This window comes from Hypanus sabinus, chromosome 3 (genome assembly GCF_030144855.1).
Source record: "Hypanus sabinus isolate sHypSab1 chromosome 3, sHypSab1.hap1, whole genome shotgun sequence".
NCBI lineage: Eukaryota > Metazoa > Chordata > Chondrichthyes > Myliobatiformes > Dasyatidae > Hypanus > Hypanus sabinus.
The window spans coordinates 132,141,814-132,156,454 of NC_082708.1; the positions used below are offsets into that span (position 1 = coordinate 132,141,814).

Here is a 14,641-nt window from a genome sequence, read left to right on the forward strand (position 1 = left end):
TCACTGAAATGTTCCCACAACCTATGAACTCATTTTCAAGGGCTCTTCATCTCATGTTTTCAATATTTATTGCTTATTTATTTATTATTATTTATTACCTTGCTTACTGTGCTGTGGAAAGAACGCATGGAAGAGGCCTATGAGCGGAAAAGAGCCAGTATGAAGATCTGAAGATCAACTGCAAAAGAAGTTGGCCCATGGAAGTTGGGTGTTGTGGCTTTGCAGGCCAGTTGCTCTGCAAAGTATACACTGCACTTGGAATCATGGGGGGGAGAAGAAGGAGAGATTTCTACCACCATAGATGCAGCAGAGAACGTATCAAGATGGCTCTGGATAATGAGGGCAGATCCATGGATTGCTGCTAGGGCACAGGCCAGGGTCTGATCAGCCCTGGTCAGGTCACCTGGGCGAGGGTCTGATGTTGAGAGACCTGAAACACCTGACAACTCCAGGTAACATCACTGATGATATGCCCTAGCTTAGCTTCATGCAGATGTTTCTATAAGAACTTTCTTTTTGTATTTGCCCAGTTTGTTGTCTTTTGCACACTGGTTGAATACCCAGTTGGGTCTGTCTTTTGTTAATTCTATTTTGGTTATAATTAGAATATAGATTTTTTGAGTATGCCTACAGGAAAATGAATCTCACGGTTGTATACGGTGACATAGATGTATTTCGATAATAAAAGGACTCGGAGTCCTTTCGACGGACTCGGGTCGCTTTCGGTGTGTGCTATGTCTGCGAGGCTGAGTCGGGCGGCGCCTTGGAAGTCCATAGCGGGGGTACTCCCTTCTGCTGCCGGCGTGGGATAGTGAGTCTGTCTGGACCCTGGGGACTTGTGGAAACTGTGGTGGTTTCTTTTGAACTTCCAGTCCTTTAACATTTTGGATTATTTTTACTGTGCCCATGGTCTGTTTTTTTATCAATTATGCTATTGTTTGCACTGTTGTAACTATATGTTGTAATTATGTGGTTTTGTGCAGGTCTTGTAGCTTTAGTTTTTGGTTTTGTTTTTGTCTGGTGTATTTGGAGCTCCTTTCCGGGGAACGCGCTAGACGGTAGCACGACATTAATACACAGCAGCCTCTCCGGACTCTGGATTGCGGATTGCCAAACGTTACGTGGATTTTCTGGTGTAGTCTGTTTAGTCATATGCTTTTGTGATATCATTCTGGGGGAACGTTGTCTCATTTTTTAACTGCATTGCATTTGTGGTTTCTAAATGACAATAAACTGAATCTGAATTTAATTTGAACTTTGAGGATGTGATTAAGATGGTGGGTGCAAAAAATCCTCGAGAATATTTTCTGGACTGGAGTTCTAAAAAGAGGGGTTGGAGAGGCTGATTTCCCCACAGCAAAGGAGGCAAAGGTGACCTTATAGAGCATTATATAATTAATGGGGAGAATAGACAGGGCTGACAATCTTTTCTCCCCCACCTCCCGAGGTAGCCAGGGTAGGAGGGTTTATTACCAGAGGGCATAGCTTAGTGTGAGAGGGGTAAGATTTAAATAGTATCTGAGGGCAACTTTTTCTCCTATATAAAATGTGGTGGGTAACTGGAATACGGTGCAGAGGAAGTGGTCAATATAGATGCAGCTGTAAAGATTAAACAACATTTGACAGCAAGTGACATCAATAGGAAGTGTTTAGAGTCGGGATTCCCAGCCTTTTTTTATGCCAGAGATCCCTACCATTATCCGAGAGATCCAAGGACCCCGGGTTGGGAACTCCTGGTTAGTGGGATATGGGCCAGATGTTATGTGATTCACATAGAAAAACACCTTGGTCTGCATAAGTTGTTTCCTGTTGTATAACTCTTTGCAAAAACTTGCCATCTCCTGTTGAAAACATACAAATAAAAGTTAAAGGCAATGAATTATGAGAAATAAAATTAACAATGCTGGGGGGAGAATGCCTAGAAAAGTTCACCAAAAATGCCAATACTCATCAGCCAAAGTTTTGTGGCCATCCATCTATATCCCATAAAATCAGCATTGACTCCTTCAACTGTAGAAATAGTGCAAATTTGAGTTATTAAACAAAACAATAGGATTCATAAAGCAATAAGGGTAGACATTCAAGGTTATAAAAAATGGCAATCACCATAAATTTGGCAAGCTGCAGCTATTAACTGTAAAAATTTAAAAAAGGAGGTCTAAGTCATTCAAAGCTGCTACGCAGGTTAACTCTGTGGTTAAGAAGGCATACGGTGCATTGGCCTTCATCAATCATGGGATTGAGTTTAACAGCTGAAAGGTAATGTTGCAGCTATATAGGACCCTGGTCAGAACACACTTGGATTACTGTGCTCAATTTTGGTCACCTCACAACTGGAAGGACGTGGAAACCATAGGAAGGGTGCAGAGGAGATTTACAAGGATATTGCCTGGATTGGGGAGCATGCCTTAAGAGAATAAGTTCAGTGAACTCAGCCTTTTCTCTTTGGAGCTACGGAGAATGAGAAATGACCTGATAGAGGTGTACAAGATAATGAGAAGCATTGATCGTGTGGATAATCAGAGGCTTTTCCCCTGGGCTGAAATGGCTAGCATGAGAGGGCATAGTTTTAAGGTGCTTGGAAGTAGGTACAGAGGAGATGTCAGGGGTAAGATTTTTTTTTATGCAGAGAGCGGTGAGTGTGTGAAATAGGCTACTGGCGGCGGTGGTGGAGGCGGAAATGATATGGTCTTTTAAGAGACTCCTGGATGGCTACATGGAGCTTAGAAAAACAGAGGGCTATGGGTAAAGCCTAGATAGTTCTAAGGTAGGGACATGTTCGGCACAGCTTTGTGGGCTGAAGGGCCTGGTTGTGCTGTATGTTTTCTATGTTTCTAAGTCCAGTGAAACAAGTTCCAGAAAGGCCATTACTTCATCAAAGGAACTGGTACAAAAACATTTTTCTTGCCCATGGCACTTAGTGACCTTGAAGTGGTAACATTACTTTTTAAATATGCAAAAATCAGATCTGATTAAGTCTGAAACTGTAATGTAAAAAAATACAAAGCAAATACCATGTACACTTTGCTGTTGCAGATACAATTTTAATTGAGCAAAAGTTCATAAAATAAGTTCTACTTTTACACTTATATGGGAAGCCATCTGGTACAAATCTATATAAACTTTAAACGGAGTATCTTTTAATGGTAGGAAGTATCTCATTCAATAAACTAATCAACATTCAAGTATAAATGTATTATCTAGATTAATCACACCAGTAATAAATACAAAACATCCGACTGACAGTGATACACTAATAAGCATTCCTCAATAAAAAGCAGGAAAGGTGTGTGAAAAAATATCACCTGCTGCTGCCATCCTGAGTGAGATGAGGCTCAAAATTAAAAAAGAGACATAATTTACATTTCTTGTGCCCTTTTGAAATCTCTAACAACAACCAGAAATTATTTTCTTTGGTGTTCTTCATTTGTCTTTGTGGAGAGTGGTGGTGAGTGCCATTATCATTTCTCACAATGTGACAAAAACGATAACAAGTTCTTATTTTTTGAGAGCCATCACAATTATACAAGCAAGATTGTCAACAACTTGAACTTGGTCACAACTCCGTGTAATTAACAGCTAAAATTACTCCAATGCAAAGGTTAATTTAGAAATTTATCTGCAATATACAGGATTTTTCAAAATAAACATCCGTCAGATTAAAACCAATTACTGTTGCTGGAAAACTTTGATTTACAGCATATACAAGTTCACAAGCTAGATGGAAATGCTCTCGTGGGGTTTAACATGCCACTTATTTTCCATCCAATTCTGTGTGTAATTTTAATCATGAAAAACACAGAATCATTTCTAAACCAATAACCTCAACTGAAAATTTAATACAAGAAATCTAAAAAACTTTGTTCTCATTGATATCAGTCTTATAATGAGCTGAAGTATGCCCAGGTTATTTTAATGCAGTAAAATAAAGTTAGAAATTAGTAACAACAATCTTAGACATACTTATGAAGCCTCTGCATTAATAGCAAAGGAAACTGTAATAATACTAAATGGGTTTACTGTTAGTAGGCTGTCCTCTAAAGTTAAAACTGAAAAATCACTCAAATTTAAATACATATCAGTACTTGTTTTAATATGCTTTCCAGTTCCATTACTGTATTTTGAATCATACCCTAAATAAATTACCAATATCAGTGCTATCAAACACAAGGCACCTTGAGACAATTTTAAAGTATGCTTTTTGATAAAGAACTTATTCTAAATTTCCATCACAAAATGTTGATACGTTTCTATTTAAAAGAAACAAATCCACTGCACATATCCACTGCATAAACTCACTTTGCTCAATTAATGCTAAGTGGTATTTTATGGGTTTCGTGCATTTTACTGTCCATTTGTTTTCAGGGTAAGGACTGTGTGGGGATCTATCAAAAGCTCTTTTACCCTTTTGTGAAATTGCTCTCTGTAGTAGTTGAATTCCATAATGCTAGATGGTTGTTCCTTGAACCAGAACTGATTAAATTCATACATCAGATAACCTAAAACAAAATAGAAATTGTTACTCATAGAGATGGACATAACTGATACTTCATTTTCACTCTGCCCATTTATTACCAAGTAACCAAACTAAAGTGCTTACTTCTGTGTCTAACTGAATGCCAAGAGCAAGTTTCCCAGCATGCAAAACCCCAGTAGTTTAAGTATCAGATGTGCATTGTGCAGAGAGAGTATAAAACATTACAACATAGGAAAACGCCCTTCAGTCCACAATATTGTGCCAAACCAATTAAATTAGTAATGAAATGGCAAACTAAACTAATCTCTTCTGCCTACACAATGCCTGTATCCTTCCATTTCCCCTCATATTCGTTGCCTATCTAAACATCCCTTAAAAGCCTCTAGTGATTCTTCCTATACCACCACTGCAGGCAGTACATTCCAGGCACTACCTATTCTCTGTGTAAAAAATATGGCCCTCACATCTCCTTTGAAATTACCCCCTCTCACTTAAATACATGCCCTTTGGTAGGAGACATTTCAACCCTTGGAGAAACATATTGTCTGTGTATCTATGCCTCTTATAATCTTATAAATCTCTATCAGATCTCCCCTTAGCCTCTGCCGCTCCAGACAAAATAACCTGTTTGTCCAGCATCTCATTATAGCCCATGCCCTCTAGTCTACGCAACATCCTAGTGAAGCTCTTCTGCACCCTCTCCAAAGCTTCAACATTCTTCCTATAATGGGGTGACCAGAACAGTACTTTCCACGGATGCTGCCTGACCTGCTGAGTTCCTCCAGCTTGTTTGTACGTGTTGAGTAATAGTTCAGATGCAGCTTAACTAGAGTTTTATAAAGCTGTAACACAACTTCCTGACTTTTGAACTCAATGCCTCAACTAATAAAGGCAAGCATAACATATGCCTTCTTGAACACACAATCAACCTGTGTAATCACTTCCAGGGAACTATAAGTCTACAATCCCTTATCTGAAATCCTTGGGGCCAGTTGCATTTTGGAATTCAGAATTTTTGGATTTCAGAATCCCTCCTTATGGGTTCCAGGACCCCCCGCGGATACCAAAAAACACATATGCTCAAGTCCCTTATTTAACCTGTCACAGTGCGGGTGGACTTTAGAACCCAGCGGAGCTCCAAACCTATGCACATCCTCCCGTATACTTTAAATCATCTTTAGATTACTTATAATACCTAATACAATGTAAATGTTATGTAAATAGTTGTAATACTGTATTGTTTAGGGAATAATGGCAAGAAAAATATCTTGTTTACAAAAAAACATTCAATAAAACATAAAAATATACAGCTTCAAACGAACTGAGTCAAACGCATGGTAAATGACTTATTGGAATAAATGTAGAACGTCATTGTCACTATAAAACTTCAGTAACTTGTCTTTCTGTTTCTTTAAATCATATACAGTGGTAGGTCCAATACCATATTCTTCAGTAAGACACTGCACAGACAAACCACCATCAAGCTTCTGCGTTACTGATAATGACAAATGCTTCCTTCTCTTTTTCTCATTGTTATCCATAGGGGTATCTGCAGCTCTTCTTAACATTTTCACAGTGAAATTAAACACAGTCAACAGTGAACGTAAAATATCAGCAAACACAAATGCACGTGTAACCAGTACGAGCGCTGAGCCACAACTGACGTCTGGTGGCCTCTGCTAGTGCTGCCACGTCACACCTAAGAGACGACAGCTGTTGGTGAAGAAAACTTCGGCTTTCGGAGCTTTCTGGATTTCAGAATTTCGGATAAGGGATTGTGGACCTGTATAAATTTGGACCCCCAAGTTCCCTTTGCTCATCCAACACTGTTAATGATCTTGCCCTTAACATTGTCCTGTCTCTTTATATCTGACCTATCAAGGTGCAACTTTTCATATTTGGAGGGGTTAAACTCTATCTGCCATTTCTTCATCCATATCTGCAACTGATCTATATCCCATAGTATTTTTTGCCAGTCTTCTAAGCTATCCACAACACCATCTGCAAACTTATTAGCCCATTCACCTACATTTTCATCCAGGTTATTTATATTCATTACAAACAGCAGAGATATTAGTGGAGATCCCTGCAGAACAACATCAATCATAGACCTTCAGCTAGAATAAGTTCCTTTGATCATTACCTTGTCTTCTATTGGCAAGCCAGCTCTGAATACAAATGGCCAATTTAACATGGATTTCTGGATAAGCATCCAATGAGGCACCTGGTCAAATGCCTTACTGAAATCCATGTAGACAATATCCACAGGTTTATGTTCATCAATCACCCATTCTACCTTGTCAAAAAATTCAATCAAGTTAGTAAGACACAACTTGCTCCACACAGTCACGCTGGCTCTCCCTAATTAGGTAATGGTTTTCCAAATGCTCATAAATTCTATCCCTAAAATTCCATCCAGTAACTTTTCTATCACTGACGTGAAACACACCAGTCTATAGCTTCCAGGATTATCCCTGGTTCCCTTCTTGAATAATAGAAGAACATTAGCTACTTGTCAATCTTCCAGGTCCTTGCCTATGGCGAGTTTGAACACGAAGATATTGGTCAAGACCCCAGCAATCTTTTGCCTCTCTAAGTAACCTGGGGTATATCCCATCAAACTCTGTAGACTTATCTACCTTAATGTTCTTTTTAACAGACGCAACACTACCTCCTCCTTTACCTCAAAATGTCCTAGCATATCAATACTCTCATACTGATCTCCATTACCCTCCACATCCTTCTCCTTGGCAAATACTGATGTAAAGTACTCACTAAGTATCTCAACCTCAGCATCCAAGCAAATTCTCCCTCCTTTACGTTTGAGTGGTCTACCATCTCCCTAGTTATCCTCTTGCTCTTGGTATATGTATATAATACCTTGGGATTATCTTTAATCTTACTTGCAAAGGACTTTCATGGCCCCTCCTGGTTTTTCTAATTCCCTTCGATTTATTTTTTCCCTTCCTTATAATCCTCAAGGGCTCTAGTTGATTCTAGCTTCCTAGCCATTCCATACTTTTCCATTTTTTTCTTGACTAAATTCATGACTGCTCTTGACATTCAAGGTCCTCACCATGCCATCTCTGTCCTTCCTTCTTACTGGAATGTAACTGTCCTGTACTCTGTACAGTTGGTCTTAAAACACCTCCACATGTTGGATGTGGACTTGCCCCCCAAAAAACTGCTGTTCCCAATTAACTCTCCTTCATTCCTGCCTAATACTTTCAAATTTGCCCAGTTCCAATTTAATACTCTACCACAATGTCCATACTTTACTGATCTATAAGCCACCTTAAAACTAGGGGGTTGTGCTCACTGTTCACCCACTGAAGGATTGGTGACCTGCCCAGGCTCATTACCCAATACCAGGTCCAGGACAGCCCCTCTTTTTTGACAATCTACATATTGAGCTAAGAAACCCTTCTAAATGCACCTAACAAATATTGCCCAGTCTAAACCTCTTGCATTCAGAAGGTCCCAGTTTGTATTAGGAAAGTTGAAGTCCTCCACAACAACCCTATTGTTTTCAAACATTTACTTAATTTGCCACTCTATCTGTTCCTCAATGTCCCAGTGGATATTGCGGGGGTGTCGGTGCACCCTTCCTGCTTTTGATATTCTATACATATAAACTCAATGGACAAGCCCTCAATTATGTCCCTTCTGGGTGCAGCTGTAATATTATCCCTGAATTGTAGTGCAACTCTCCCACCTCCCTCTCCAATTTTTCTAAAGCATTGAAACTCTGGGACATTAAGCACACATTACTGTCTTTTTCAACCATGTCTCTGTAATGACTGCAACATCATAGTTTTACATATTGATCCATGGTCTAAGTTTGTCACCTTTATGCATAATACTCCTCGCATTAAAATGCACACACTTCAAATTATCCATGCATTATGTATTACTTTGCTTTTTACTGGCCCTGACATCTACCTCCCTACTCATCCTTCCACTTTCTGACTTGGTGCTCTAGCTCCCATCCCCATGCTAAATTAATTTAAACCCACTAGTGAACCTCCTGGCCAGGATATTGGTTCCCTTTTAGTTCAGTATAACTTGACCTTCTTGTACAAGTCAACCCTGCCCAGAAAAGTTTCCAATTATCCAAGATCTTGAAACCCTGCCCCCTGCATCAGCTCCTCAGCCACTCATTCATCTGTACTATCAGCCTAATCCTGCCCTTACAAGCATGTAGTAAAGGAGTAATCCAAAGATTACTACCTTGGAGGTCAGCCTCTTTCCTATACTCACTGCACGGGATTTTTTCCCCTTTCTATGTCATTGGAGCCAATGTGTACCATGACCACTGGCTGCTCAACATTCCTTTTATATTCTGCAGCCACTCTGAGATAGATCCCAGCACCTGGGAGGCAACACTCCATCCTGGCATATCTTTTGCAGTCATAGAATCTCCTGTCCATCTCCCTAACTATTGAGTCTAAGATTAAGAATGAATTTTAATTAAAGGAGAAAAATTTGGAGTGTACAAGATTAAGAATTTTTTTTTAAATACTTAAATTTCAAATAATCAAATTTTAAAAGTTCATGGAATTTAGCATCAATTCAGTCAGATTAAGATAATCTACTTCTTATAAATCCTCTAGTATACTAGTATATTCCTAAATATTTTTATGTGCAAAATCAAAAAGCAGCCATGGATTTCAGTTATGAATGTACTAATCAACACTAAATTATAACAAGCTTTTAAAGTAAGAACACATCCAGATACAGATAAAGAAATTACAGCAGCTAAAAAGCAGTGGAGAAAACTTTCAATTACAGCACTTCAGTTAAATCAAAGGTTTAGCTGCAAATCTAATTCTGTAAATTTGTTTTCACTGTGACCTTCTTTAAACAATAGTTCCAAATGGTGGTGCAATAATATCAGCGCAGGACTCCAGAGCGAAGGTTCCGGAGTTTGAATCCAAGTTGGGTTGAGCGTCGAGCTAGCATATCAGCCTCGTAAAAACAAGAATAGCTTGCTATGGAAACACTGTCATGATGGTGCCCCAGTAACTCCACTGCCAAATTAAGGGCTATTCTTTTTCTTCTTCTTCTTTAAACAATACCAGTTGAAGTGATGGACTACAGAATAGTAACACTCCATCAACGTGTCCATGAAAATTAATTTATTTTAAGACCAGACAATGCCATATTATCCAAATATATTTTATGCAACTTTAGATTAGTTTAAGCAAAACTTCATCTTTAATACCAAATTTGAAAACTCATGATGATGTGTTGTCATAAGATGGTTTATTACTTTTTGACCACGAGTATTTTATTGAAAATTTCATTAACATGTTTGCAAGATTTTATGAAAATAACCCAGGCCAATGTTACATGAGAGCTGGTCTGACAAACAATAAAGAAAAGCAAACAACTCGTGCCAGATGTAAAATGGTCTTGTAACCTGCTATTAGAATGTGCAAATTACAAAGATGTCCTTTCGTGCACAGTGAAATATGTTAAACATTACCCAGTTGGAGAACACCTCCAATCTATGTTGGGAATATGCTACAGGGAATGCAGTATTATTTCTGTAAATTAATTTGTTTCATATACCTTTAATAAATCACAAGGCATATTTAATTTCAAGCAATTTATGCCAATATATTGCTTGCACCAAAGAATTTGTTACTTAATATTGGAGCAAAGAAAATACATTCTACAAGAGTAAGAAACAAACAGAAAACTGATTATGACATACTTACAATAAAATTCATGAAAATGATGCAACTGAGGAACCCCAGAAACCAAGTTGTAAAGATGAGGTTTTAACAATCCAGTTTTCAGCATACTATAAGCCATTTCAGTGAGATTTATTCCAACAATCGCATAGGAATATCTGAAATGAGTAACACATGATATGATTTGTTAAATAGATTGTAAATTCAGTCTCATTCTGAAGCCTCTAAAAGAAAGTTAATGTACAAGCAAAGTTTAATTTATTGTAAATACAAATGAAACATTTTGCACAAAGAGAAAAATCAGAGCACTTTCCATCCATTCAGTGTTTTTGTTTTTAAATCTTCACCTTACTTCAGACCTCCATACTCGTCCTTAATGGACCTGGTTATATACATTTGATGAAATTGTATTTTTTATATTTAACAAGCTGAATTTTGTACATTTTTGTTTTGTCTGTGCAATTAAGCAAATACAATATATGGAAGCATCAATGAAGGGCACTTTGAAGCAAAAGCACATCTGAATGATGATTTTACAACAAAAACCTTCATCCAAGAGTTGGCATGTTTCAAATGACTTGTTTTGCAAATGACATACAGTGCCTATTAAAATGATTCACCCCATTGTAAGTTTTCATGTTTTATTGCGTTACAACATTCAATCACAGGGGTTTTAATTTGGCCTTTTTTTGACACTGATCAACAGAAAAAGACTCTTTTGTGGCAAAGTGAAAACAGAGTTCCACAGAGTGACGTAAATTAATTACAAATATATTTTTAAAATTGATTGTATAAGTATTCACCCACTTTAATATGACACATCAAATCATCACTGATGCAGCCAATTGGTTTTAGAAGTCACTCAATTAGTTAAATGGAGATCATAAGTGTACAGTCAAGATGTTTTAATTCATAATAGTAAAAATACACCAGTATTTGGAAGGTCCAACTGCTGGTGAGTCAGTATCCTGGCACAAACTACAACATTAAGACAAAAGAACACTCCAAGCAACTCCACGATAAAGGTTATTGAAAAGCACAAGTAGGGAGATGGATACGAGAAAATTTCCAAGTCAATGAAAATCCCTTGGAGTACAGTCAAAGTAATCACCAAGAAATAGAAAGATTATGGCACAACTGTAAATCTGCCTAAAACAGGCCGTCCTCAAAAACTAAGTGACCATGCAAGAAGTGGACTAGTGAGGGAAGCCACCAAGAGACCTGTGACAACTCTGGATGAGGTACAAACTTCAGTGGCTGAGATGGGAGAGACTACGCATACAACAACTGTTGCCCGGGTGCTTCACCGGTCACAGCTTTATGGAAAAGTAGCAAACAGAAAGCCACTGTTAAAAAAAAACTCACATGAAATCTCAGCTAGAGTTTGCCAGAAGGCATGTGAGAGATTCTGAAGTCAGCTGGAAGAAGGTTCTATGGTCTGATGCAAACAAAATAGAGCATTTTGGCCATCAGACTAAACGATATGTTTAGCATAAGCCGAACACTACACATCATCAAAAACACACCAGCCCTACCGTGAAACATGGTGGTGGCTGCATCGTGCTGTGGGGATGCTTCACTTTAGCAGACCCTGGAAGGCTTGTGAAAGTAGAGAGTGAAACAAATGCAGCAAAATATAGGGAAATCCAGGAGGAAAACCTGATGCAGTCTGCAAGAGACCTGACTGTGGCTTTGGAGATTTGTTTTCAGGCAAGACAATGCCACAAGCATAAAGCCAAAGCTAAACAGGAATGGCTTAAAAAGAATAAAGTTATTATAGTGGCCAAATCCAATTGAGAATTTGTGGCTGGACTTGAAAAGGGTCGTACACTCATGATCTCCATGCAATCTGACAAAACTTGAGAAGTTTTGTAAAGAAGAGCAGGTAAAAATTGCAGTGTCCAGATGTGGAAAGTTGATATTCACACAGACTCAAAGCTGTAATTACTGCCAAAGGGTGTATCTACTAAATACTGATTTGAAGGGGGTGAATACTTATGCAATCAATTATTTTGTGTTTTCTATTTGTAATTAATTTAGACCACTTTGTAGAGATCTGCTTTCACTTTGACATTAAAGTCTTTCTTTGTTGACCAGTGTCAAAAAAAGCCAAATTAAATCCACTGTGATTTAACGTTACAAAACAATAAAACATGAAAGCTTCCAAGAGGGGTGAATACTGTTTACAGGTAATGTACAACAATTAAAGTGTACATTTGAAACTCATTTTAAACAGACCAAAAATAAGGTCTTCATAAAATTATATACAGTAAAACCATTAATTCAGTATGACCAGGACTTTAGTGATGCCAGACTAGCAGATTTTCTGAACTAATGCATGTTATTTTATTAGCAATTCAACACACTTTAAATTTCTTTTTAGCTATTATACAGAAGAATTTTCCAGTGAATGTAGTAAGGTGCAAGAGAGCACAGGAATTGGGGCCCTAGTAAGCAGAATGGAATGTAGGCATCTGTACCTGCTGAACCATCAGGATTTCCAAATGGATGTACAGCAGATTTTCAGAGTTTTACAGCATTTTTTTTAAAAATAGCTTTTTCTGATGCAAAGATAAAATCATAACCCTTGCTAACATTACAAGGTACTATAGTAAATCACAGCTCCTTGTTTGATTATATGTAGAATGAATCTTCTCCCCAATTTTTAAGTTTCAACATACAACAATGCCTTAATATTTTGGTAACCTTTCCTTGCTTAAAAAGATGATTTAACAAACCCTATTTTGGGATGATTTGATTGAGAGAGAGTCTGACGTGCCACTTCTGGATGATGTTCCCCAAAGAACCTAAACAGCAAAAAATATTAAATTCACATCCGCCATTTAATGTCAAAAATTGAATATTTCAAGTTTTTTTATTTTTCTGTGGAGCAGAACACCTATACATCAAACAGAAAATGATCCAAACAGGAAGTTGGGCAGATCTGCAAAGAGAAGCAAACCCAGTGGTGTACTCTACCATAAGATGTCATCACCCAGCTCCTGATCCGTACATTCTAAATCCCACAACCCCAAAACTCAGCACCCTCAGCATTATCTTCAATGCACAGGGACCAGCTCCTTCAAACAAACTTGAAAGGCTGGTTATTTAAAAATGAGTCCCAAGGGTCAAATTGTGGCTGACTTGAATTCTAACTTAAAGAGGCCAACAACAGAGGTCAAAGTTTAGCCAATTAAGGTGATATCCAAATTTCTAAATGGACATTGAACCAATGAACACTCATGCACTTTTAATTTAATTTTGCACTATTTTAATTTAACTATTTAATACACATATATACTTAACTGTAATTGAATTATTTATTTTTACCTATATTGCTATGTATTGTGTTGTACAGCTACTGCTAAGTTAACAAATTTCACAACATATGCTGGTGATATTAAACCTGATTCTGATTCTAGTACTCTAGAACAATTCCAAAATCTAGTGATTCTATTAGATCACTTCTAATGCCTCCACAATATCTTCAGCTACTTCTTTTGTGAACCCTGAGGTGTAATCCATGCGGTCCAGGTAATTTATCCACCTTCACTTATGGAGCATAAGTGGCTTTATGCTGCTCCTAAATCTTATGGTCTTCAGGCCTTTCATTTCACAAGCACCTTCTCCATAGTAACAGTGACTGTACTCACTTCTGTCCCGACACTCCTAAATTTCTGACATGCTGATGGAGTCTTCCAAAACGAAGACCAACGCAAATACCTATTCAGTTTTTCTGCCATTTCTTTGTCCCCTATTACTATGTCTGCCACATTTTTTCCAGTGATCTGGTATCCATGCTCTACTCTCTTACTCTTTACATAACTGAAAAAATTTTGTTACTTTTTTAAAATATTACTGGCTAGCTTACCTTCATATTTCATCTTTCCTCTTGTTTTTTTTTAAGTTGCCTTCTGTTGGCTTTAAAAGTTTTCCAATCCTCTAGCTTCCAACTAATTTTTGCTATATTGTATGATCTCTTATTTGCTTTTATGCCTTTCTCAGTCATGGTTGCCTCTTCTTCTGTAGGATGAACCAAGCCTGCTGACATCCTTGTTAGTGTCCCCTTCCAGCCAACTTGGGCCAGCTCCTCTCTCATGCCTCTAGTCACCTTTACTCAATTGTAATACAGATACATCCAATTTTAGCTTCTCCCTCTCAAACTGCAGGGTGAATTCTATCATATTATGATCACTGTCTCCTAAGGGTTCCTTTGCCCTGAGCTCCCTAATCAAATTTGCTTCATTACACAGCACCCAATCCAGAATTGCCTTTTCCCTAATGGATTTGACCACAAGCTGCTCTAAGAATCTATCATGTAGGCATTCTACAAACTCCTTCTTTTGGAATCCAGCACCAACCTGATTTTCCCACTATACATGCATATTGAAATCCCTTATGACAATTGTAACACTGGCCTTTTTACATGCCTTTCCTATCTCCTGTTGTAATTTGTACACCACAT

The 14,641-nt window shown here is 37.9% G+C and overlaps 1 protein-coding gene across 1 annotated transcript in view; it reads right to left on the reverse strand.

The window, feature by feature from the left end:
* Window positions 1-3,024: 3,024 nt before the first annotated feature.
* Window positions 3,025-14,641, reverse strand: part of elmod2 (ELMO/CED-12 domain containing 2) — a 33,133-nt gene continuing 21,516 nt past the window's right edge. Inside the window, exons 7-9 of the mRNA XM_059965160.1 lie at window positions 12,915-12,983; window positions 10,201-10,334; window positions 3,025-4,499 (exon numbers count right to left, since the gene is read on the reverse strand). Coding sequence (XP_059821143.1) covers window positions 4,345-4,499; window positions 10,201-10,334; window positions 12,915-12,983 — 358 coding nt within the window. The 3' untranslated portion in view covers window positions 3,025-4,344. The remainder of the gene's footprint in view (window positions 4,500-10,200; window positions 10,335-12,914; window positions 12,984-14,641) is intronic.